The following is a 26,321-nucleotide window of genomic DNA, read 5'->3' on the forward strand; positions in this document are numbered from 1 at the left end:
TGCTCATTAGACACCTATTAACGGTTCCGCTGGTTGTCAATCTGGACCAGGATCGCAGCCAAAGTTTATAGGTGCAGCGGCTGCTCGATGCAGCTGTGGACTCCCACACTTGTCATTTCTTTGCCGCCAATACTCATCACAACATGGGAGAACTTTGAGCTCATTGTCCTGTGCCATTCTACTATTCAATTTTCCATCAGAAAGAGAAAAAAATTCGTCGAGCGCTCTTCTTTTGCTATTACAGTGCTTGACCAACCAGAAGGTGATATATTAAGTTTCGCCAGAAAGGAAAACTTGTCTAGCAACAGGTGTCCGATGAGCAATTCTCACAAAGGGACATCATCGTTTTTTGTCTAGTTTTCCAGGAAATTGCACGAAAATATCTATAATGCCTACTAAAACTTATTTAAAATTGCAGCTGCGCACTTGGTAGATGAATTGTTAGTGCAATGCTTTAATATCCCTAGCATTTGATTTAGTCTGGATCATGCTATCTTAGCAGGAGAGACAGAGTAAAGAAGAAAACTTCAGCAAGACTCATAAAATTCTTCATTGAGCCAAATAAGAGGAAAAAAATGCTACAATTTCTCATGCAGAAGATTCTATCTAACAACAGTAGCATCTCAAAGGAACAATGATTGATCAGTAATGCCACGAGGTTTAACGCCTTGTACTTGATCTTGCTGACAACAGAGAGGAGCTTAGCAACCGTCAAAGGCTTCTCGTGATAGTCATCAAGACCTGCTTCAATGAATTCTTGCCTCTCTTTCGACAATGAGTGAGACGAAACACCAGCGATCGTGCTCCTAATGCCCATATCTCGCAGTTTTCTTGTCGCCTGTTAAAAGTCGAAAATAAAAATCTCCCTAACTGTCCAAAAAATTAATGGCTCTTGCTTAAAACTTAGGCTTTATCTAGCTCTTAGTCGTAGGAAAGTCGACAGTACCTCTATGCCATTCAAAACAGGCATGTCCCTATCCATGAGAATGAGGTCGAATTTCTTTCCCGAGGAGTGAATCTCAACCGCTTCTTTCCCATTTCCAACAACATGGTTCTCAATTCCGAGGATGTTCAGGAGCTGGTGGTGAATCATTTGGCTCACCTTGTTGTCGTCAACCACGAGCACAGTGACCTCACCATTCAGGCTAGGGACTCCGTGAGATTGACTTTTCGGCATTCCCTTTCTATGTATTTATGTACCGGATCTTTTTCTCTCTTCTGGGCTTTAAACCTCTTGATATGTACTTCAGTGGTTGTAATGTACTAGAGAGGTTGTCGCTGTCAAACAAATGGGAATCCTATATAAAGGCCTCTGTGCGGAGGGTTGAAATAAAAGCGAGGAAGACAACCGGACATCATGAAATCACTTGGATTTTGTTCGATATCATGAAATCCAAGAATTGGATAGTTTCCACTCCTGGGTTATACTCATTATGAAGCGGCTTTTTCGAGTCGAAATGAATGTTGAATTCAGCCAGAAATGGACAGAAACCACATGTCCGCTGATGCATTCAATCTGCGATAGCATCCTCTTGGATCCTCTCTTTCTAAAAACTCATTGATTTTCCTATATGGAAACAGACATCAACCGAGTAGTTCTTTCAGAGGCAACTTCTTAATATACCTTTTGAAATCACTACATGGGCAACATGTCGTTTTCAAATGCATACTCGATCTGTTACCTTTCAAAGAAAAGCATGATAAATATAGACAGAAAAAAGAGTCATCTTTCTTTTCAGATTTTTATGCCTCACTACATCCACAAATTCTTGGTTTGTAAATTTATTTTCAGTATATACATTTTTTGCTTTAGTTCAATCCTCGATATACGACTTGAGATTTTGGTGCTTCTTTGTGGTTTGGAAACAAATAAGCTAAATGTAAAATTGAAGAACATTTCTGAGGGTCTGAGGATAATAAGCTGGATAAGGTCTACAAGATTTGAGTTCTAATAATTGCATAAGTGAATGCCCAACGTATGTTAACTCTACTGGACCGAAATAGAACATTTTAGATAGCCTAAGTTCACAATCGACCTAAATTACGACATCACTGCGACAAGTAGCTATTCCTCAAATAAGCTTTTATGAAGCCAAATCAAAGTTTCGCATGATGTTATTTGTGAGGTCAACCTTTAAGAGCAGCTTAAATTAGGAAGGAAGCAACCGAAATAAGACACGATGAATTCAAGACCATTGAAATTTCAAAGATGACTGAGCTTGAATAATGAAATAGTTCGGGTGAAATTCAATTATGGTCCCAAGAAAAAAAGAAACAGTTTGAGATAATCAGCCTCTTGAAGCGTTTACAAACAATGTTTTATTATGAAAAAGAATACAACAATTCTGCTTTGAAATGTTAAGTGGTAATCATACTCGCATGAGATGGGTTCTGAATTGTAATTGGCTTAGTCCACTATCATCAGCAATTTACTGAGTTTAGACAGTAACTTCCCCATTATCCATAATAGAAGTGCAAGGTATTAATCTCGAGGGTTGTTGTTGGTCGGAGACTTGCATTTCAGGTTCAAAATTGTTGATATTGAACTATATGTTGACCTCCTAGAGATATAATGTGCATCTGAAGGTGTCTGATTGGAAATAGAGTGGACATATCGGTATGTTATCTCTTATGTTCCTCCCATGTCATTTGTGAAGTGTGCAACTACAACATTAAACTTTTAGCAGGAGTGGATTACAAGGTGAGTCCTATTTCACTGAGTTGTTAAAGTTGAAGTCCGACAAGGCTGTTCAATCGTGCTGGCTATGCAGGATGAAAGAAATACATTCCTCGAGCACAGAACATGTAGGAATGTTGAGCTCATTGGCATTGTGGTGTACCATGGGTGCTCTTCTGTTGCTATTTAAGGGCTTGACCAACCAGAATTGTGATATGTCGAGTTTTGGCAAAAAGGAAAAATTGTCTAATAATTCTCACAAACAGACCTGACTGTTTCTCGTCGAGTTTTCCAGGAAATTGCATGAAAATATCTATGATGCCTACAAGAACTCAATAAAAGTGCAGCTTTTGAAGTTTATCTTGAGATAAGTCCACTCAGTAAATGAACTGAAAGTCTGTAGGCACCAAGTTAATGGGCAAATTAATGGAAAGCAATTTGGGACGGCAATGCAAATTAGAAATCAGACAGAAATGGAGAGATATCAAAGAGGGGACTCCATTATTTCATAACCTGACATGGACACGAACAATGGCCACAATGCATAATGGTCTTGTGACTACGCAGATGCTGACTATTAAGACTGACTCTTAGTTCATAACTTCAGAGACAGAACGAGGACCATGGAGCCCCCAGACTTGTTCATCAAACACCCATTAACAGGTCCTCCGGCCTTCAATCACGGCCAGGATTGAAGCCAAAACGTCTGGACACAGCAGCTTCTTGACCCAGCCGTTCGCTCCCACATTCATCATTTCTGTTCTCTCAGTTCTGATGGAGCCAGATGTCACACCAATGATCATGCTTTGGATGCCCATCTCCCTGAGTCGCCTTACAGTCAGCCACAAGAACATATCGGTGCAGTCTTAGATGCCTCAGCATATGTAAGTGAAAATGAAGATGAAAGCGGAAATTTAGAGCTGAATTGGTTAGTGGAACTTACATTTCAAAAGTATAATCTTCCTAAACTGATCTTTGTTCAACTTCAGTCTGATTGCCCACAGAGATGCTATCCAATGATGTTGTTCTCTTGTTTTTAGCATTGTGCATAAAAGAAAAAAAAAAGTATGGGGAGGAGTGTGGCTCTTGTTCGGCTAAATCAGTTGATCTAGTTTTGTTGAGTTTATGAAGTTCCTAGAACAATCATATTGTCGGTATATGGATCTCTTAGAATCTTAAAACATCAGCATATACTTACCAGTAAACAATTGGTTTGATGTCAAGAAAACTAATAAGGTCAATAGTAAGAAACTCGGTCGCATTCTTTACCTCAACACCATTGATTTCAGGCATATGCCCATCGACAACAATCAAGTCATAATTTGCCCCCAAAATGAATTGATGGAGTGCATCCTCCCAGCATTTGCCTCTGTATAACTCGGCAGGTGGTTACCGGATCGACCATAAGAGCAGTGAACCTGTTCCTGAGAACTAGCTTGGGAATCCCGTGGCGACCTCCGTCCTCAAGTGATTGCCTGTTCACTCTTGCATTTCTTCCTGCCACATGAACTTGACTGCGTGCCATGATCTTTTTTTCCTAGATACTGTTAAACCAAATAAGTTGATGAAACAACATAAAAGAGAGATTTAAAAAAAGGTTATGCATCAATAGCTGCTCCAATATAAGTTCTAGCGACCACTCAACATTCACTGAGAAAAGTACTAGACATTTCCTTATGTTAGAAATATGACAAGGAGGGTAGAATTGTAATATTGTGTTTAGAGGGTTTTTCGTTATGTTAAGTATATATATTATAATTCCTTCATTGAAAAACATAATAGAAACAATTAATTATCCTCTCAAACGTGGTATCAGAGCTCGGCTCCTAACCCTAATCCACTTGCCGCCGTCGTCTAGCCGCCGGAACCGTCGGCCATCGTCGCTGTGGCCGTGGCAGCGGGCTCCACCCTCATGCGGCCCTCGCGCGCTCGACCATCGGGCTCTGCTTGTGCGAACCTCGCGCTCGCGCGTGCTCTTCTGCTGCTTGCGCGTTGCTCGTGCGACGCTGCTCGCTGTCTCTGCTTGCACTGCCTCGCCATCGCTAACTGTGGTTGCTGGATTCTTCGTGTCCCCATGAATTAATCTGATCCATTTGTCACCAGGTCCGTAATCTTTTGCCCAGCACATGAATACCCGAAGTCGCTTTTTGTTAAAGTACTGCACTGGATGTCACTGGATGTTGTGGGTGTTGGATGTTGTGGTGCACTGAGGATACTTGTCGGCAGTGGTAGAGTTTGGAATTAAGAGGGTTTCTTCCTCTCTTTTCGAGATTCATGGGTACTGTGCTAAAGTGAATTTTAGGTAATGATGAGTCTTTTAATTGGTGGTGTTTGTGGGTCGTGGAAACTTATAATTGTATTGGGTTATTGATCGGTTGGCATTCCTCCGCCAAGTATTGTGCTCAAGTTCTGATGAAGGCACCGCTATTTTTGGTCGTGCAGCTACTATGAACAGTAGCTAGTTTTTTCTATAAAAAAAAAAACAGAACAGGAGCTATATTATCCAATGCAGCGATGACCACTGTCCAGTAGCTACAGTACATCGGAATATTCAGTCCTCTCTTATGAATGTGGTAACTCTTCAACATTGACTCGATGGTTATATGATTTTTCCATGAATTATCATGACTAGTTGTGATTCGATTGAACCCTCATATTGGTGATTACGTTTGGCTGATTGTGTTTTGGAGACTGTTATTGGAGTTGAATACTTAGTTGTTGTGACATTGTTTGTGGGTTCAATCATATATTTAGCTTATTAATGGCTACTGCTGCATCCTCTGCTGGATTACCACATTTACAATTGACTTCAGTCAAGTTGGATGGTACCGATTATGCATCCTGATCTAAAGCTATTGAGGTTTACCTTACTGCTACCAAACAACTGGATTATCTTACGTCTGAGGTCCCATCAGATCAGAGTAAGGTTGCTGATTGGATTGTTGGTGATGCCTTGATACGTACATTGTTATGGAATAGCATGGACTCGAAGATTAGTCCTCATTTTATTCAATGTAACACAGCTAAGGAGGTTTGGGATAAATGTGCCTTAATGTATTCTGGACAAAATAACATGACACGAGTTTGTGATACATGGGAGGCACTCTTTGATCTTAAGCATGGAGATCAGTCATTATTTGAATATTATGCTCGTTTCACGACTTTATGTAGACAGTTGGACACTTATCTTCCAGCTTCAGACAATGCTGCCACTCTTACCAAAAGACAAGAGGATCTTCGGGTAATACTATTTCTCAAGGCGTTGGGATCTGAATATTCTTCATTGCGTCAACAAATTACTTCTCAGAGCTCTCTTCCTACAGTAGATGAGGTTTTCTCTCGGGCTCTTCGTTCGACGCCTACTGAAAAGATTTCAACCTCAGCTTTGGAGACTAGTGTTATGGTTTCTCATGGCACTATTGGACGTGGAACCCGAGGTCGCGGTTATAGGGGTCGTGGACGAGGTTTTGCTCTGAATGGTAGTCGTGGTGGTCGTGATGGTAGTCGTGGTGGTCGTGATGGTAGTATTGGTGGTTGTGGCTCTCGCTATTGCACCCATTGTTAGAGAACAGGCCATACAGAGGCTTATTGTTACAATCTTCATCTTGAGCTCCGACCTACTGTTGTTGCATATGTTGATTCTCCAGCATTAGCATCACCAGAACCTCCTACCGTGCATGGTACAGGTGATACCATTACATTGTCACGAGCTGAATATGATGCATGGGTTCGCTCTCAACAGGTGACAGGCTCTTCACCTCCCACTGCAACTTTGGCACAGACTTCCCAAGGTTGTTCATCTTGTTTAATGTCTACATTATCAGACTCCTAGGTCATAGACTCTGGAGCCACTCATCATATTACGGGTAACCTTAAGCTACTGTCTTCTTTTCATTCTACATCTCCTAGTGTGTCTAATTCTGTTACATTAGCCGATGGTTCCCAATCTCATGTAAATGGTACTGGAGTTGCTCAATTAAGTCCTTCTCTCTCTCTATCATCTGTCTTACACCTCAAATCTCCATATAATTTGATTTTTGTTAGCTCATTGACCAAGGAACTGAATTGTTCAGTATCCTTCTCTGCGTCTCGTTGTGTTTTTCAGAATCTGAGGACTGGACAGATGATTGGTGGGGGACATGAATCAAATGGCCTATACTATCTTGATAAATAGATGGTTGCTGCTGCCATTGGAAAGCGAACATTATCTGATGTGTATCGCATGCATTATCGAGCTGGTCATCCACCACCGAACATTCTTCAACGTTTATTTCCAGAGTCTATATCTGTGAGTTCATTTCAATGTGAAGCTTGTCAGTTCGGTAAACATCATAGGGCATCTTTTCCTTCTCGTTTTCAGAGTCTGTTTTTAGTCCATTTGAGTTAGTTCACTCAGATGTGTGGGGTCCGTGTCGTATTTCTGATACTTTTGGTTTCAGATACTTTGTTACATTCGTGAATGATTTTTCCCGTATGACTTGGTTATTTTTAATAAAAAATCGTACTGAGATTTTTCATTGCTTTCGCCTATTCTATTATGAAGTATTGAATCAGTATAATATCTCTGTTAAAACTTTACGATCAGATAATGCAAAAGAATATCTTGCCTCCACTATTGGTTTTAAATCTTTTCTTGATTCTCATGGTATTATTCATCAAACATCATGTTCATACACTCCACAGCAAAATGGTGTAGCCGAACGCAAAAATCGTCATCTCCTTGATGTTGCTCGTTGTCTTATGTTTCATATGCATCTCCCTAAACATTTTTGGGGCCATGCTATACTTACAGCTTGTTACTTAATTAATCGCCTTCCAACTTCTGTTCTTCAGGGGGAGACACCATTTTCTATCTTACATCCGGATCATCCCCCCTTTGCATTACCTTTGCGTGTCTTTGGTTGTGTTTGCTTTGTTCATCGTCTTACTCCTGGCTTGGATAAGTTAGATTCTCGTGCCGAGAAATGTGTCTTTGTAGGATATTCTCGTACTCAAAAGGGCTATAAATATTATAGTCCTACTCGTCGTCGTCTTTTTGTGTCAGCTGATGTAACTTTCTTTGAGGATCATGCTTATTATGATACTAAGTTTGTACCTGCGGTGGCTACTGACGGTAGTGAGTGTGTCCTCTGTGCACTTCCTCCACTCTCTGTACCTCCAGCACCATCGACAGGATTTCAGTTTGTTGAGCGCACATATCATCGGCGTAATGCAGTTCCTACCATGATGGTACAGGTCCCACAGACATTTGATTCATCTGTTCCTTCACCAGTTGTCGCACCATCCTCCGATCTTGATCAACCCATTGCTCTTAGAAAAGGTACAAGATCTTGTGTTGGTCATCCTAGGGATCGCTATGCTTATTATTCTGATCTTTCTTCTTGTCTTTGTACTCATCATCCCATGTCCAATTTCTTATCATATGATCGTTCGTCTCCTACCTTTTCTACCTTTGTCTCTTCTTTGTCCCCTATCTCTATACCTAGCAGTGTTGCTGAAGCTCTTGCTCATCCTGGATGGCGGCACGCCATGGAAGATGAAATGAAGGCACTTCTTGAGAATCATACTTGGCAACTCACTTACTTACCTAATGGGAAACAACCTGTTGGTTGTCGTTGGGTTTTTACTGTTAAGATTCACCTTGATGGTACCCTTAATCGATTGAAAGCTAGGTTGGTTGCCAAAGGATATACTCAAATATATGGTATTGATTATGATGACACTTTCTCACCTGTTGCCAAAATTCCATCTGTTCGTGTTTTTATTTCCCTAGCAGCACACTTTGGCTGACATCTTCATTAATTGGACGTCAAAAATGCCTTTTTACATGGAGATTTAGCTGAAGAAGTCTATATGGAGCAACCACCTGGGTTTGTTGCTCAGGGGGAGAATCTAGTATGTCGTTTACATAAGGCCTTGTATTGAATTACATAAGGCCTTAAAGATTCTCCCCCTGAGCAATGACTTGGGACGTCTATTTAAACATTGGATGATATCATTATCACTGGTAGTGATTCAGATGGTATCCAATCACTTAAATAGTTTCTACATACAGAATTCAATACTAAAGATTTGGGACGTCTACGATATTTTCTTGGGATTGAAGTTGCCTATTCACAGGCAGGTATCAATTTATCATAACGAAAATATGTAATTGATATTCTTAATGAGGTTGGATTTCTTGGAGCAAAACCAGTTGATACACCTATGGAGCCTAATGTGAAGCTTGATACAGAACATGGAGAACTATTACATGATCCAATGAAATATCGAAGGTTAGTGGGTAAATTGAACTATCTCAATGTCACAAGACCTGATATATCCTTTGCCATCAGTGTAGTGAGTCAGTTTATGAGTTCTCCTCGCATTACTCGCTGGGATGCTGTACTGCAAATTATTAAGTACTTGAAGGGAACACCAGGTAAATGATTACTTTTTAAGAGTCATGGTCATCTGAACACTACAAGATACTCTGATGCAGACTGGGCTGGATGCCCTACTGATAGAAGATCTACATCCGGGTATTGCGTATTTCTTGGAGGCAATTTAGTTGCCTGGAAAAGTAAGAAATAACATGTGGTTTCTCGATCAAGTACTGAAGCAGAATATAGAGCTATGGCACATGTGATAGGTGAATTGCTCTGGTTAAGGATGTTATTGTCAGAAATTGGTGTGTCAACATCAGATCCATCAACATTATATTGTGATAATCAATCAGCTATCCATATTGCGAACAATCCTATTTTTCATGAGTGAACCAAACACATTGAGGTTGACTGTCACTTTATACGAGAAAAGATCCAGAAAGGGGAAATCACTCTTCAACATGCAAGGACAGAGGATCAACAACGGATATTTTTACTAAATCTCTACAGGGGAATAGAGTGAGCTTCCTATATAACAAGTTGGGACTATTTGATATCTACGCCTCAACTTGAGAGGGAGTGTTAGAAATATGATAAGGAGGGTAGAATTGTAATATTGTGTTTAGAGGATTTTACGTTATGTTAAGCATATATATTGTAATTCATTCATTGAAAAACATAATAGAAACAATTCATTATCCTCTCAAACACCTAGCATGAGTTCAGTAGATCAAAGGTCGAGCATTTCTAGCTCACAGAATAATTTGTCAGGAGATGCGTCAAAAAGGAGGAAAAGAAGAGGAAAAAGGAACATGTACAGAGTCTATTGAAAGCACCATGTGACTGTTCCTAAAGATGCGCTTGACGCATAACGATTACTTACTGTCAAACTGTTCAAATTTCGAGTGGATGCCAGTATAGGTGCTCGGTATGGCATTATATAGGCCAACCGACTTGGCATTTTCTGGAAACTGCTGACTTTGGCGGTAAAAGACCGATTCTTTCTAGAGAAGGAGAATCCGGGATAGCTATTTATGCAGACAAAAGGTCAAGTGGTTTTGGCTATAATGACCAAATCCGGAAGCCAGATTTTCTCAATTCAAAGTAAATAGCCGAGATTTCCTCGCAAGTTCGGGGTTTTTAAGTACTTAACAGTTTCCCGGATTTTTTTGCTTGATGTATGCACTGCGGCAAATTTCAACCTTTTTTTTGTGGGAAAATTTAACTTTCACTGCATACACTTCAGGTTATACAATCTGAGGATAATTAGAAGTTGATGCACCTAAGGAAAGTATGATAAGGCATATTAAGAGTAACATGTTTAGTTGATTTTCATGACTTCAATATATTGATGATTCAGGTGCCTTTCTTGGTAATTCCCCGAAAAGGGTCCTTTTTGTTTAACTTCAGTCATAGAACACTTACACCAAAGATACTATCTTAGGACAGTCATTAACACTTACACCAAAGATACTATCTTAGGACAGTCATTCTTGCAGATTTTTGATTGTTTTGACATATATTCAACAGCTTAAGTACTAGTTAGTGCACATCTATAGCTTGTCAGATGAGGCAAATTCTATTCCCTGCGTACGGAGTTACTAACCCAAGCGGTCTATCTTATACTGTAGCCAGATTAATGTGTAGACATTTGAAAGATTATGACTGACCATTTTCTTCACATGCTTTCTTCAAGCCTTTATGATCGGTTCATAAATCTCGGCTGCTTGGTGTATTCTACTTGAAAATAATCAGATAATATCTATCTATGCTAGACCATCAGATGGTATCAAAACTTGAACCTACTCTTTCTACATGTTGAAATTCACTCAGGTTCTCAGATAATTTTTAGTCTGAATGATCAAAAAGAGCTTCACGAACCCATCTGATTCTATCCAGTGAGCTAACTTCCAACGCTAAAGCAAATCTTGCAACCAATACACGCGCATAAGATGAGCCAAGACATATCGGTTGTGGTAAGCGATCTGCCTAATGGATTGTGTGTTGTAAAGAAATCATTAAGTGGGACTTCTTGCAGTGTGGATCGTGCTTTTACTTTGGCCGATTCATGTTTCTGATGTTTAAATCAGGACTGTGCATGTTGTGTTCCGTAGATCTTTTTTCCCTATTGTTTTCTTCCTAAAATCTTTCAGACCTGTCACAAACTTCAAACTGGAGACTGTTGCTCATTGACAGTTCACAAGTGATACTTGAAAAAACAAGAACGAATCAATCGGTTGGATTATGAACTTCAAGAAACACTGCTCAGTAGTTGCTAAATTTGTGGAGGGTGGTGGTATTTAAAATAAACACACAGGATTATATTCCTGAAAGGTGTTTATTTGACCTTTTTTGCAGTAACATAAAATATAGTCAAGACTCAGAACATTCCTTAGAAGTATCATAGTCGAGTGTCTGAAATCCGAAACCCCTTGGAAACACCAAAACACCACGTTACTGTGGGTGAACCGACAGGAACATTTTCCATCCTAGAGCTTAGGCAAGAGGATTAGAGTTTTTTTTGTTTTTTTCCTTTTGTAATTTCTTCTGAACAACGAATACAGGTCACATGAACTCAACTTGGAGCGCGCCTTAGTGTACAATTTACCGACCCTTTTTATCACTTGTGATATTCCAATATGGGTCATTCATTCTTCTTTTCGGTTCACTTTCTTTTTCTTTGGCAGCATTATTTGCTGAAAGGATCAATGCTTTTACTCCATCGAGCTACTAGCACTTGGATATAGTGTCTTTTTAGTTCTCATATGGGTTTATTTGCTTAAACTCGCATGTTTGCCTCAGCATTAACTAGCAAAAAATGGCAAGAAATCTGATGATTATAGAAAATGTGGTCTAGATTGTGTTGGGAAATTAGTTCGAACAATGACAGCATGAGAGATATCTAATTTACCCAATTTGTGAGAAATTTAGGGAATAAGATGAGAGCTTTGTTCGCCGTTTTAAATTATCATTTGTTTGGTGGTGTGCCCTTTAGCATAGACTTTATCGACATTATTAGCAAAAGTTCAAAGTTAAAGACAAATTAGGTTTATTTTATAATACAGGGAGATAGATCTGATGGTCGGATACTTCATGCATAATTGGTATCAATGAGTTGACTTGGAACAGGAGCGATGTAAGTGCAAGCACATAGGTACAAAGCAACGAAAAGAAAAGAGAGAGTTAAAAGGGCATTGCGGAGTGTAACAAGTAGTTCGTTTTGTTAATAAGGTTAATAAGAGTTTGACATTCTATTTTTACCAGATGATGATATACCATTCCTCTACTAAAATTAAATTTTATTCATCCGTGACCTTATCCTCGGTTTTTAGTGGAAATGTTGTATTATGTACTTTAGACGCTAACAAATGGCATGAGCCGATGTCATAAAATTTTGGAGGAATTTACTCTTTTCCAGGCCATATTGATCAGCTAAGGTCCAAAATATGGAAGAAAGAGGTGTTTCCACGACTCTAGTACCCATCCCTATTATATGCCACATATTTTTCCGGCTAAGTAATGAGAAACCTTTCTACCATTACATGAATCTGATATTCATTTCATGACTCCTGTTGCGGTAAGACAAACCAAAGCAATAAGAACAACCTAAACAAGAGGGGCTTCTCGACTACCAGAATGCAGGGAGGAACCACCTGGCCTTAGATTCTAGTTAAGGGGCATATGTGCTCAATAAATTCGCTGTTGGTCCTACTCGCAGTTATAGTCCAGGAAAAAATGGAGAGGCAAGCTCTTCAAGTTCTTGTTTGATTTGCCGCTCCTAGAACACCACAGGATTTCGTCCTTTCTGGGTCAATGCTCTCAATAGTGATTCGATCGGGATAGAGCTCGAAGACAGGCTGAGGGCAGAGAAGGATAGACGAGACGGGAAGCCTTCTGTGGATTGTACGTTCACGCTTTGTTTAAGCAGCTTCGAATGAATTGACTCTTCTCCAGGCTATATTTGATCAGAATCCAACTACGGTTCAAACGGGAAGAAGAAATATTCAAGATGGAAACATTGTAAGCCAAGGTTAGAACATAGTTTAAGGAAAAAAGAACTGGGTCAATGGGATTTTATTTTAGGTACTAAGAGGACCGGGCACCTAACGTTATAAAGGTCGCAAATAGCCTCAACTGCCATTTGCGAACGTCCCTCCGGCTTTCCCCGTCGTAAGCAATGGATTGATGGGTGAACTGTCCGATTATAGGACGCAAACCGAAGTTTAGCCATATCTCAGACAAAGCCATACATGGGAAACAAAAGAACGTTTAAACACTGGTCATTGTTAACCATAGGCTGCAGACTTTTTCAGTGTCCACAACCCTTGGACGTTGGTCGATCGGGGAACTCAAATCGCCAACATAGAAAGTCTTCAAGGATGATTTTATGTTGGAGCATAGGATGGGATGTTTACGCGACTAACATAAAGCTTTACCATTAGCATAGCATTTGCAGCGACGGTCTGCATTAAAGAATGAAGAAACCAGAGAGAAGGGCCACGCATATAACCTGTGACGATGGCCTCATAGTTCTCAAAGCAGCTAAGTTGAACGGTTTGGGGGTAAACTAGACATGGACAGGGTGTTCGGGAATTTTATGCAGCCCATGGTAAACTTAAGCTTCCGGGGTTAACATCGCCACGCACAAAAAGCAGTGACAATGGCTTTGATATCTCAAAGCAGCTTGATTGAACAGTCTGTTGTACGTGACTTTTTTTGCAGACTCGGTTTTCAAAATGACAGAAAATCGCAACAAGATAGAAACTAAAAGCGCATTTCCTCTCCGATTTTAATGAACAACTACATCAGAGAAAAACTATCCATTCCTATGTTCAAACGCCAACATCCAAATACACAACTTAAACTCAGAGAGCTACATGGAAAAGCCCACAAGAAACAAAGATCCATGACAGGAGATAGTTGTAGAAACAATTTCCTCCAAAATCACATTTATTTTTCATGTTTCAAGTGTTGCTCTCCAAATAAAAATTACAATCTCTCCCACCATAATCAATCACTCACAAAAAACCAAACAAATTAAAAGTAAAAGCAATATGTACGAAAATATATATATACCAACAACCCATTTCACACAAATTTACAAAATACACAACAATGAACCATAGAACCTCATGGTCATTGTCTTTCCCACCCAAAAAAGAAAAAAAGAAAAGAAGAGCTAAACATGATTAGTGTCTATGGCAGTTCCTGTCCTGGCTTGCGATATACGATTAGCATAGATGGTCACCAAGCGCAATTGTGTACTGTTAAGGCCTTCCAAGTATGGCAAGAATGCCTTCCCAAGCATGATATATATATCGACCAGACAGAAAACTACAGTCTGCACCAATAGAAAAACAAAACCGAGCTGAGATTGTAAAACACAGTGCAACGGTAGAAGGTTGTGATCTACTCAACCTCAACGATATGAAAAAATGCATGAGAATGAGCCAAAAAAGACATCTACCTTAGAGATGTCGTGATGATCAAACAGATATATAGTATCTAAGATTGACTTAACACCATATTTATTCTATTTATGTGTCCTTCCACATCAAGCAAAAGAGAGAAATAATCGAAAAGAACTATGACATTCATCAAGATTGGTAAGGAACGATGCAGCAAAAACTTGCAGGAAGGCAAACATGTGGAAGTGCATATTATAGTACAAAAGCTTGAAGTAGGATCTTCACTCCTGCTACAGATCACAGAGATTATATCTATCACAGACTCGAATACAATCCCAAAGAGATAAAAGTCAGACCAAGACTCAATTGCCCAAAATCAAAGCATATATATTTGCGGATTATTTTCATCCTTCCCAATCCATATATTTGCAGAACAATCATGAGACACTCTGTAGCCCATACTTAATTTTTCCTTTCCACTGAGCTTAATAGCCACAGTCCAAGTATTAAGAGATACAGTCATAAAAACATTAAGAATGCTACCTTGCGAACGTCAGCACTCTGGTTCCCGAATGCTTCAAAAAGAGCAGGTAAAAATGACGGCAACTGAGCCATCAGCTCCTCTTGTGATAGCCGTCCCACAAGCTGGAGATAGGAGAGGAAGTTTTGTTTTAGATAAAAATAAGGAGCGTTGGAAGTTAAATGTCTTCAAATTGAAAGGAGAGGGCTGGTTTACAAACAGAAGATGACCTTTAGGCTGGACTAAAGGATCTTGATAATGTACAGCCTAAGATCATCCAAGGGTGAAAAACTATGTAAACGGCTTTAGAAGGCACTCAGTGTAGATTACATCATGGTGGTGGACATGACTAAATTGCTCTTAAGCCGAACTGAAGCAATAGTAACCAGTGACAACTTTGAAGATGAAGCACATACAATTTTTTACGTGAATATGCTTCGAAAAGAATATAGATGATCAAAATTGCCAAAGAAAGTCCCTGATGGTCAAAAAAGTCAAAGAAAGAACCTGTTCCAGCAGTCTGGACATCATAACTGCTCCTAAATCCTAATTATGTCTATGATTGATAAGTTTGTTTCATAAGTAACCATCCAAAAGAACATGTACTTTGCAAAGAGTTGCTACAACAGAGGGAGCCAACATAAGCCCAACTGACACAGCTAAACAAGCATGCGTCAACATTATCAAGTCCAATAAGCAAATAATTTTTTGTATGTTCTTTGTTTCTTTTGTCCACTTTTCCTTGGGAGGTTGGTTTGGGGGGTGTGGTGTTGGAGGCTTTGTTTACGGGAGGAGGTACTATATAAGGTTGGATTGAGAGTAGAAAGCAAGGTACCTTCGTCAAACAATTTATGCAAGTAACAAGCATTTTCTCATCTTCAGTAACCAATAATGGAACAATAACCTGCTCATCAAACAATCACATCACCAACAAATTCAAAAATTAGTCTACTAGCAACCTCCACTTTTCTAAAAGAAAAGAGTACCAGAATTCCAGAGAGAGAGAGAGAGAGCACGTACACTTAGACATCTGAAAGGATCATACTTGGACAATACAATAGATAAGCAATGCTCAGCTTCATTTGAAACCTAAAGGCAGAAAAATAAAATATAAAAGGTGGATACAAGGGAAGCTAATGATATAGGGTCGGAAAGACTAGTAAAAAAATTACCTTGGCAACGTCATCCTTATTAGCGTGAAGCAGCTTTTCAATTACAATCTCAATAGACTCTTCTATCATATCTTTCTGGAACCATAAGAGAAATGTAGAATTTACCCAGACAAAAATTATGAGAAAAACACATGCAAGCATCTGTGTAAAGAAAAGTTTCAACACAAATTTAAAGACACGGTACTATTTTAAAAGCAAAATGATACACAACGCACCTGATTCTGGAGTATTTCAGCAATCGACAAAAGACCGAGTTCACGGATGAGGGAGTCAGAATCATCCAGCACCTCAAGTACAATTGTCAAAATTTGATTGAAATACTGCATAAAAGCCACGTTACCATAAGTCATCATACAGAATAACATGCTGCAACATTAATCCAACCACACTTTCTCAAATGAGGTCCTCCTCCCTGATGGAAAAAATTTCAACCATGAGAGAATAATATGACTTAATAGCTTCCGGAAAATGGCAGATTCCACTTTATCAAGGAGAGAAAAACGGATATACTTTGACGGGTTGACATATACAACGAATGGAATAAGCATATAAGATACCCAAAAACATCGATTGTCTTGTTCCACAAAAAAGAAACCAGTTGACCTTTAACCAGTGTTCTTTTTTCAATTAACATCATTTTACATAGTTCTGACAGTTAGTAGGATTATCCTGATACAGAACTGTCACCATTTTCAAGGAACAAGCCATAACAGAACAATTAGCTTCTGAAGATATTGGCAAATGACAAGTATCATATAAACTTCATAGTACACACACGGCAGAATTGGCACCAAGTTTCTACTTAACTACAATGCCATGTTAGGGTACTGCACAAGGAAGAACATTCATGGCATAAGCCTCGCGAAAATGGGGGAGACTGAGGTTTGTCATTGCATACCTTTGTCCAAATAGAAATATCACTGGCCTGAGATATTTCAACCAGTTGCTGAAGTCCAGTTCTTCTATTTGAAGATGAAACATCATCATTGCTGTTACCGATCTACAATAGAAGGATTCTAGATTCATTACCCTTGATGAATTTGATTTTCCCACTTCTAATTGTACTGTTTCCAAAAGTAAACAATCTCATCATTAAAAGCCACTAGAAACTAAAAGATATCTTACCAGGTGAAGAATTTGGGGAATACTTGGCTCGTCTGGCAATGCATTAACTTTTGAAGCGGAGAAATTGCGATTGTCGAGGTCAGCCTCGGCTGAAGTCTCACCATCAGGACTGAAGTTTTCAGCAGCCCCAAGGTCAGAACTGCCCATAGCATTGATGTCCACCTGTGGGCTGGACCAGCCCTCTAGATTCACGGTAGACACATGTTCAATCCGACCAATCTGGGAATCTATATTATTGTCAGTGAGATTTATTGTGCAGCTCAGGTCTTCAGACTTGGAATCAGAGAAGTCACGGTACAAGCTATCATGAGTTTCATTAGATGCTACAATCCCACCAGTAGGCAGGGACGAATCTTGCATAGAACTCCACTTCCTGCCCCCATTACTGTCTAGGGAACCAGCAGAACACCTGCCAAAGAAATTACCCATCCTTTGCTGACCAATATATCCATCTTCAGATGATGAGCCCACAACATCAGATGGATCATAACCAGACTTGGAACGCTGTCGCTCTCTCTTGCTTTGCAAAAAGTTCATCAGATCAACTTCAATACGAGGAGTGTACTGTTTAAGAGCTCGTCTCAAGGAATTCTGTTCGTCAACAGACAAACTTAGGACAAAATTGAGAAATGCGGTCGAATCATAGTGGGAGTAAATTGATATGAGGCAAGAAATAGCTGCTTCCTTGAGCTTTGTATTTTTATCATGGGCTAGGGGAGTCAACTTAGCAAGCCATAGTTTTAATATACCAATATTACCAGAACCTTCAGAGTTTGCCACATGCTTGTTAAATGAATTGATGGCAAATTCTATCACTGCCAATTTTGCCTTGGGAGAGCGTTGTTCATCGAGTGATCGAAGGAAAGCAGGTAGAAGGGAATCTGTACTGTATGACTTACTCAAAATTTCTAGCGTTGCTGAGCAAGGCTGCCGAACTAACTCTTTTGGGTCAATTAAACGCGAAAAAACATGTGGTACAATCCTTTCCATGTAACCCTCAAAGGGTTTGCGGCAAGATTTAATGATGTCAGCAAGAGTGGAAAGAGCTGCCTGTGCAACTTTATGGTGCGGATCATCCAAATGCTGGAAAAATAGCTTCATGACTTTCTCAAAGTTTTGGACAACTTCTTGAATACCTCTTGGTCCTTGCTGCAGCAGAGACTTTATATAACTAAAAGCAGCAACTCTAGCAGACCAGTCAGAACTTGAACTGAGACCCTCGCTAAGAGCATCGCTGAGAGATGCTGGACCATCCACATAACTTGATAAATCAGTCAGCGCTAGCTGGCTATCATCAAAGCTTCTCCTCCTGCTTGCAGACATTCTTCCCACCACAGCCTTTCTCGAAAGCGGCCTCTGGAAGTTAGGGACATGACTGCTCTGTAAATCCCTCAAACTTCCATCTCTGTGTGGTGTGTCCATATATTGCCTCTCGATGTGCAGATTTGTCAATCGCCTAGCTTCCCTAATGTCACCTTTCTCCTCAATTGAACCCCTTTCATGCAGCTTCTCTGAAGTTCTCCTTGCTGAATAGGCAGAAAATGCTGACAAAGTCTCAGTTACCGCATTACCACGATAGGATGACTTGACAGAATCTTTGGAAGCTTGAATTTGAGAAATGATATCAGATAAACCCAAGCCACCATTTCGGTTGCTACCCCTGCCGATAACTGCTGCAGCCGAATCTGAGGCTAAAGAGCTCTGGTTGGAGGCTGGAATTGCATGTGGAGACGGCGGATCACGAGAAGATGGACGGTCAACTCCTGCACTAGGGGCAACACGAGATAAATTCAACTGCTTACGAATAATCAAGAGTATCCATCCAATAACTAAGAATATTTACTTCAACAGACTGGAAGAAATAACTCGAGTCCATCTTTACCTAAATCCAGACTAGATGAACGAAGAGCCAATGGATTGTGCTTATCAGATATATCCAAGCCTCTAAGCATGCTTTCAATGGCACTGACCTTCTCTTTGCTTGAATGTAACACACTTTCAAGACTACGTTCGGCACCTTTACCTGTTGCTTTTGAATGTGACAAAAGCAGCCCTGAAGAAAGAGAAGTCCCTGAGGACAAACTAGACGTTCTATCCATTGCAACAATAGCAGAAGTTCCATATCCAGGTAGACTTGTATGACCAGAGGTATGAGTGGATGGCATATGTGCACTTCTCTCACGAATCGAAGGAGAAGCATGTCGCCTGTGCAAGCCACCATCTTCTTCATTTATTATCTGCACAGAAGGAGGGATAAAAGAAAGCTAAATGGAGGAAAAAGAATACAAATAGGCCAAGGATATCCCTGTTCATAAGAAGCATTTACCCTCTGAATCACAGGATCAAAAGATAAAAACAGGCGGCGGGAGCGCTCTGGCCAAGTTTTTGAAAACATTCTGTAGCACATTCTGGCTGTGGATCGAACCTATTAAATTTCAAAAATCAATTAACATTTTAACTGAAATGAAAAGGCTAAAAGATATAAAGATATTCAAACAGCTTTACCTCACTCATTGCATCAGCGACACAACATCTTATAAGATCCTCAAAAAGATCAGCAGATCGCTGTATTTCTGGCGCATCAGGCCATTGTTCCAATTCCAACAGTGCATATTCGCAACACCTGACATTCAACAAACATAAAAGAAACAATGTAAAAGAAGTAACAATTATATTCGGCACAGAACAATATGCATTGTCGCCTGCTAGTAAGTTATTCAATGAGAAAAAATTACGTAACATAAAGAGTTTTTTAGCACCTTGCACGAAGTACTGCATTTCGGTCATTCTTTGCAGAGTCGGCTAAGCGAGGAAGAACACGTGAAACCTTGCAGTTACGCAACATCTGTAGGTAAAAGCATATAGTGTGAAGAATTATGAAGTTATAAGTAATATCTGAACTTTTTCTTTTGGCTAAACATGGTGATGAGTTAATTTACCGTTTTTATACAATTATCAGCAGACTCTGCAATAACAAGGACAGTGATCACAACTAGCTTGAAAAGAACCTGATGGGAATAACACATTATTAATAAACGGAGAGTGAAAATGAAAAGACCAAAATTAAAGAGAGTTTAGTGCGTACTGGAATAAACAACTCGGCACAGGCTTCAAAATCTCCCAGGAGCTCCTTAGATAAAAAGCATAGCAGGTGGCATGCCTTCAAAGCACATAACACAACCAAAAAGCAGCTCATAAACAGTATCTTTTTTATAAAGACTTAATACATTACTTGATGCAATGTTTGATTAGAGAAGCAATTTTGCTAGTGATCCAGCAAAGTAGAAACAGCCTTCAAAGCACCAAATACAACCATAGAGGCTAATATACAGTACATTTTTTATAAAGATTAATTTACATTACTTACTAGGACGGTTGACTACAAAAAAAGTTTTACTAGTGATCTAGCAAATTAAGGTCCTCTTGTTTTACCCATATTTTCAGGGCAAGACTAGCTAAATCCCTACAATTGATGAATCTGAAAAGCCACAGTTTGCTTGGCATGTGAAGTTCCGGCAAGTTGGCAACCACCAGAGATTTGTGGCAACTGTTTCCTTAATCCACAGTATAGAAGAAGTAAGAAGTTTTACAAGCAACAGATGCGGACAAAAAACATGCCAAATAAATCTGTTATTGGTCATTATAAACATGACACAGAGACAGGAATGGGATTCAAGCAAGGTAGTAGATCTCAATAAAAACCATGCCTTTGTCCTTTTATTGTAATAAACCAACCACGTTTTTTTGTTATCCTCCAATAAACACGTTTTGCGGCAATGAGCCAGAATCAAAGCACTGTTGGCAGGCACTTGTGGATAAAAAAGAGCCCACCTTGCCACAACCCAGATTTAATTTCAAGATAAAGGGCCACCTCAGTGACCAACTTAAGATCAAAGCCAAAGCAAGTCTGCTTGGCAATCCGCCAGTCATGAACCAGCCTTAGGAGCCTCTAATTGGATAATTCGAGAACCACCAGTGGTAAAGAAAAATAGACAAACAAAAAGGGCAGCACTAAGCCATGAAGTTGCACCTGCTTCACTATGCTGGACCTTCTGTCAGACAATTGTGTGCTCAGAGGGCCCACAAGTTGCTTCAAAAGTCCCTTGAAACATGGATATTCAACAGCACCTGGTAAAAGTATGATTGATGACAAAAAGACTCACATTAAAACATGGTTTGTAAGGCTTCAGCAAATAATACCACCACTACAATGGCTTTCGTTGCAAAAAGGCCAGTAAATAAGATAAAGGGTACATTAGTAACATTACTATGGCCTCAGCAGATAATACCACCAAAATAGTTGCATTCATGAGCAAAGTCAAGGATCATCAGGTAAAATAATCAATAAACATATAAATAAGGATTAGATTATAAAGACATTAAAATTGGTAATTGGAAGATAGGAGAAGAGCACGTGTATACAGTATTAAGATTTTGTGAGTTCTAACAGTAAACTAAGGTTGCCCCAACACATTGTTGATTAATCAGATTTATCTCGATAAAGATTATTCAAACAGACATCTAGATATTCACAGGGAAATTTATAACTGCTTCTTTTGGCAATTGTTGTAGTGTCTGTTTACAACTGTTGTTGCTGTGCAATGAAGTCTGATGTGCAGCGCATGCATTCGACAACATGTCCTAAAACTGTAGCACCCTAAAGCTAAGAGGGGGCAACATTGGCTCTGAGGTGTTCACTAAACACCTTTAAAATGCTGAAGCACCCTTTTAGGAGGTACCACTGTGCCACCAGATCTATACCCATCTCAGTCACATTTGGCATGGATCTATCATTTCAAGCGAGGTGGCAAGCATGGGATCTATTTTCAATGTGGTAATTAGACTTGTTTCTTTGAAAAATCAACATAAAATTGCGACTATCATAATGATGAGAACGACATAATCCCATAAGAGAGAGAGAGAGAGAGAGAGTAAAAACCTCCAAAAACTAGTGCTTCGATTCTTTGCATGGCAGCAATGCGAACTGACCAATCTTTATCCGGTACAAGGGTAGAAGCAATCTTCTCAAATTCCCTTATCAGCTCTTTCTCTGAGTATACAGAAATTGGTTCTGCGGGTTTTACTGTGACATCACCTTCACCTGCACAGAACAGAACAGAAAAGAGAACACCGAAAGATTAAACCGAAAGCACATCTTACAAAGTTTGTCAAAAGCTTCGTGGTCAGAGTAGGACTGGAAGAGAAGTACAGAACACCACAAAGAACAAGTCCATCAATATTTCACGAATATACTTAACTTTCCCAACAAAATGTCAAAACATAATACATCCAACCCCCACCACCTCTCAAGGAAAGGGGAAAAAAACACATTCAATCGAATGGAAGAGCATTCTACTTCTACCTTGAATGTGGTGAAAAGATATCTTTGGGGACTGTAGTATAGATCATACACTTAAAGATATATAGAAAGAATTAAAGTGAAGATGCTAACCTCCAAATAGAGACATATCCCTAGTAGAACTCTTTGCCCTGGGACTATTTCGTTTAGGGTTATGACTTGTAGGCTTTGTATCTGTGGCAGCAAAATTACCCGTAAGTCCATTTGAATTACGAATTTGTGGTTCGAGCTTCTCTAATCTTGCATTGATCTCTTTCACCTGCAATCATAATTTCTATCAGAAGGTAGCAAAAAGTTCCTTTCTCTGAAAAGCAAAAATATTGGTTATCCAATCAAATAAAAGAAAAGACTGGAATCCCTCAATATTTTTTGCACTTCATCAGAATGTTTAAACTAGACAGCAGAATGATAAAATCTGTTAATTAGTATATGCACATACTCACCATTGATGAAGGGAGATGATGCCGTTGAAGTTCATCACGAAACTGAGACCCAGCCTGTGTATACATCTCCTGGAAAGAGAGGAAACAAAAAGCCTTCTCAATGAATGTGGTCCAGCAACCAGTTAAAAGACAAATCAAAAAGCTCAAGAGAGAAATGCCATTTCAAGTTCAACAGGCAAAACATGCTGCTTCCCTAGAACGGCTCATCCATCTTATAAGAGAAACACAACTGTATAAGCTTTCCGTAAAAGTTGCATCAATTATCTTTCAGAACAGTGACGTCAGAATACAAGTATCACAGCTGCTGAAACTTACTTTTGCTTCTCGTAACAAAGAATTAGAAAATAGGTCAACCAGCACCAGGCTTTATTTGAGAAAGGAACCATTATTCACAGGATGACGGAAGAGACAGGAGAAAATTAAAAAACATGTTTAATGGTCAATTATGAGTTTTCGCGGAAGAGGAGTCTTGACTAATGTCACTTGTGCCTAGTAATTCAACACCGATTTTGATCCTTGAGCAGACTTACAAGCACTGACCAGGATAAAATTATGAGCTAAACAAAAGTAATACAGATACAGCTTCTCTTATCATTAAACAACTTCTGTGTGAACAGAACATCCGGAGCGGATGCATTGTGTCTCTCCTTAATGTCATACCACTGACAAAAAAAAATGTTGCCATCACAGTAGAGGTTACTTATAAACAGAGATAAAGCTATTTGAGGATTTTTTATGCGATGAGCATATCACCGAGTTTGGCAACAAAATATTATAATTCAAATGCAAATCCAACAACTACTCTGTGAGATGGATCCAACTTGACTCTATTACAGCTGACCGAAGCAAAGGGATTTGCGAGTGCTATTGCAAGATTATGAGTTTTTCCATGCAAACACATTGGTTTTAGTATTTTCTGCTTACCAATCACACTAATTCACTCCCACAACTACCAAAAATAGTTAGTTGTATGAAGTTTGAACTATATGATGCTTTTCATAAACAACTCTAAACAAGAAATACGAGGAAATACAAGGTCAAACAGGAGACTTCTTAGCAAATTAAGATAACTCCACATAAAGATCTTACAAGACTTGAAGGAGTAATGTGTCAAGGATGCCACTGACCTCAATGCATGATATAGCTGCTTCCCTAACACCATGATTTGGGTCGTTCAACATTTGCAAAATCTAGAAATGAAAGGAAGCGTTAATAAATCCAGTTTGGAGGAAAAAATCTCTATACTCTCCCAACTAAGTTGAGTCAATGGGCATACCGGCGGAAGGATGGCCCGCTGAAGAGGAAGCTCTGTAGATGCAAAGAGACCAATTGCAGAAGTCACAGTCCGAGCAAACTCTTCTCTGACTCTCCAATTTTTGTGAGTCCAAGCAAAAGACCCAGCCCTTTCAACAATTATTGTTGGCGAAGAAACCTGCAGGAAATGCATAACCAAGATCAAGTTTGACAAAACCTAGAAAAACAAGTGAAAGATCACTAGAGTTTAAATGGCACCAAAACATGGAAAAAAAAATACTAGGAAGAAGGAAAGAAATATTAAAGTCCCCTTGCGTTTCCTACAATAAGGAAGGAGAACTCCCCTTTGCATTTCCTGGAAATTTAGAAAGAAGAGATAGAAAATATACTTCATGGTCCTATCTATTTCGCCCTGGTTTAAGCTAGTAGTGAGCAAACAACCAGGCACAACTGAATTCAAATGGAAATAAGCAATGCAAACCAAAAGGTCGGTTCTAATTCTCGGGCAAATTAAATACCCGTTCATGCTTTTCCTCCAACTTGATCTAAGGTTTTCAGACAAAGAAACCACACAAATAAGAAGAACTGAGCAGTTTAGCCTAAACTGAGTCATTTTTGTTGCAACATACATATCACATGAAATAGGGATGATAGATGATGTGGGAAAAGAAAATGTATATTTAATTAACACGTTTTAATTAACACGAACATAATAAGAAAACAAATTGGTTAACTGAGAACCAAACTGAACCAGTTCTCCAATTCAAGTTTCCTCCTTGCAAATCCTGTTCAGGCATAGGAACCCTAAAAAATATACAGGTCGTTTCCACTCTTTGCATAAATTGAGGCTGAAGTAACGCACGATGATTGCTTTGAACTCCCCATCTAATGAGCTGCCAATGCTCCTAAAAAAATCTCTAAAAATCCTCTCCTTACAGGGGAAAATAAAACACTACAAAGGAGTTAAAAAGAAGTTCCCAAGGCAAAATTTGGTCAAATTAAACCCTGGAACGTCTGAAATGTCTAAGAACTAAGTCAACCAAGCTTGATTTGTACATTGACTTCATTTCAGGTTATTAAACAGCCTTAATTAAAGAAGGCCAAGACCAAGAGTCACACAGACGATATTTGAAGTTAAAAGATGCACAGTGCTAAAAATTAGAACTTCTCACACGACAACAATAATTCTCAAGTATCAGCAACACGGAGATCAACCATTAGCATCTCTGATTGTTCACGAACGAACCCACATTTTAGAAAATCCGGGAGAACTTCAAAGAATTTCTTTGATAGGTAAAACTTCAATCGAGAAACTACCGCGCACTACTACGGTCCGAATTTTCACAAAATCTTCACTCCAGCAATCAACATTCCAACAAAACAAACACCACACGCGCATCCCCATCACCGCCTTCGCATTTCACACAGCGCACGCACGCGAGCGGGCGGGCGAGCGAGCGGAACGGGGCAGTTACCTCCATGAGCGTGAGCAGCAGCCTCCGGGCGGCGTCCCTCACGGGCTGCTTGCCGTCCCCGAGGCGCTCGACGACGGCGGGGACGAGCGCGTTCAGGTGCAGCTTCAGGTGCTCGCCGGAGAGGACGGCGGCGGAGGCTAGGGCCTGGAGGGAGCCCTCGCAGACCCGGAAGTTGCCGTCCCCGAGGAGATCCAGGCAGCAGCCGACGAGCGACGACGTCTCCGGGGCGGAGAGGCTCTTCCGGGAGGCCTCGAGGAGCTGGTACAGCCGCTCCACGGCGGCCAGCCGCTCCTTCGGGTCCTTGGCGCGCGCGAGCTCCAGGGCCTCCTCCATCTCGGCCGGTCGGGCGGGGAGGGCGAGGCGACGAGGAGGCGGGGGGCGGGGCGGGGCGAGGAGAGAGAAAGCGGATCGAGCGGCGGAGGTTGTTGGCTCGGAGCGGAGCTCTCCGATGTAGAGAGAGAGAGAGAGAGAAGTTGAGATGGTGGTGAGTGTTGCAGTGGGAGGAAGAAAAAAAAAAAAAGTA

The 26,321-nt window shown here is 40.0% G+C and overlaps 1 protein-coding gene across 1 annotated transcript; it reads right to left on the bottom strand.

Annotated features, from left to right (window-relative positions):
- Nucleotides 1-13,974: 13,974 nt before the first annotated feature.
- LOC115676271 (CLIP-associated protein-like) lies at nucleotides 13,975-26,321 on the bottom strand. Its single transcript, XM_056313301.1, has 21 exons — nucleotides 25,799-26,321; nucleotides 24,346-24,501; nucleotides 24,197-24,259; nucleotides 23,070-23,138; nucleotides 22,720-22,885; nucleotides 22,207-22,368; nucleotides 21,298-21,395; nucleotides 20,353-20,427; nucleotides 20,207-20,275; nucleotides 20,027-20,112; nucleotides 19,773-19,890; nucleotides 19,594-19,692; nucleotides 19,150-19,504; nucleotides 17,268-19,030; nucleotides 17,041-17,142; nucleotides 16,358-16,462; nucleotides 16,143-16,217; nucleotides 15,991-16,059; nucleotides 15,806-15,874; nucleotides 14,994-15,095; nucleotides 13,975-14,383 (listed from the first exon to the last, which is right to left on the bottom strand). Exons 1-21 carry the CDS (start codon nucleotides 26,129-26,131, stop codon nucleotides 14,222-14,224), a joined length of 4,296 nt encoding a protein of 1,431 aa, XP_056169276.1. The 5' UTR covers nucleotides 26,132-26,321; the 3' UTR covers nucleotides 13,975-14,221.

Source organism: Syzygium oleosum, unplaced genomic scaffold (genome assembly GCF_021117445.2).
Source record: "Syzygium oleosum isolate NSW1041296 unplaced genomic scaffold, Sole_v2.1 Sole_v2.01, whole genome shotgun sequence".
Lineage (NCBI taxonomy): Eukaryota > Viridiplantae > Streptophyta > Magnoliopsida > Myrtales > Myrtaceae > Syzygium > Syzygium oleosum.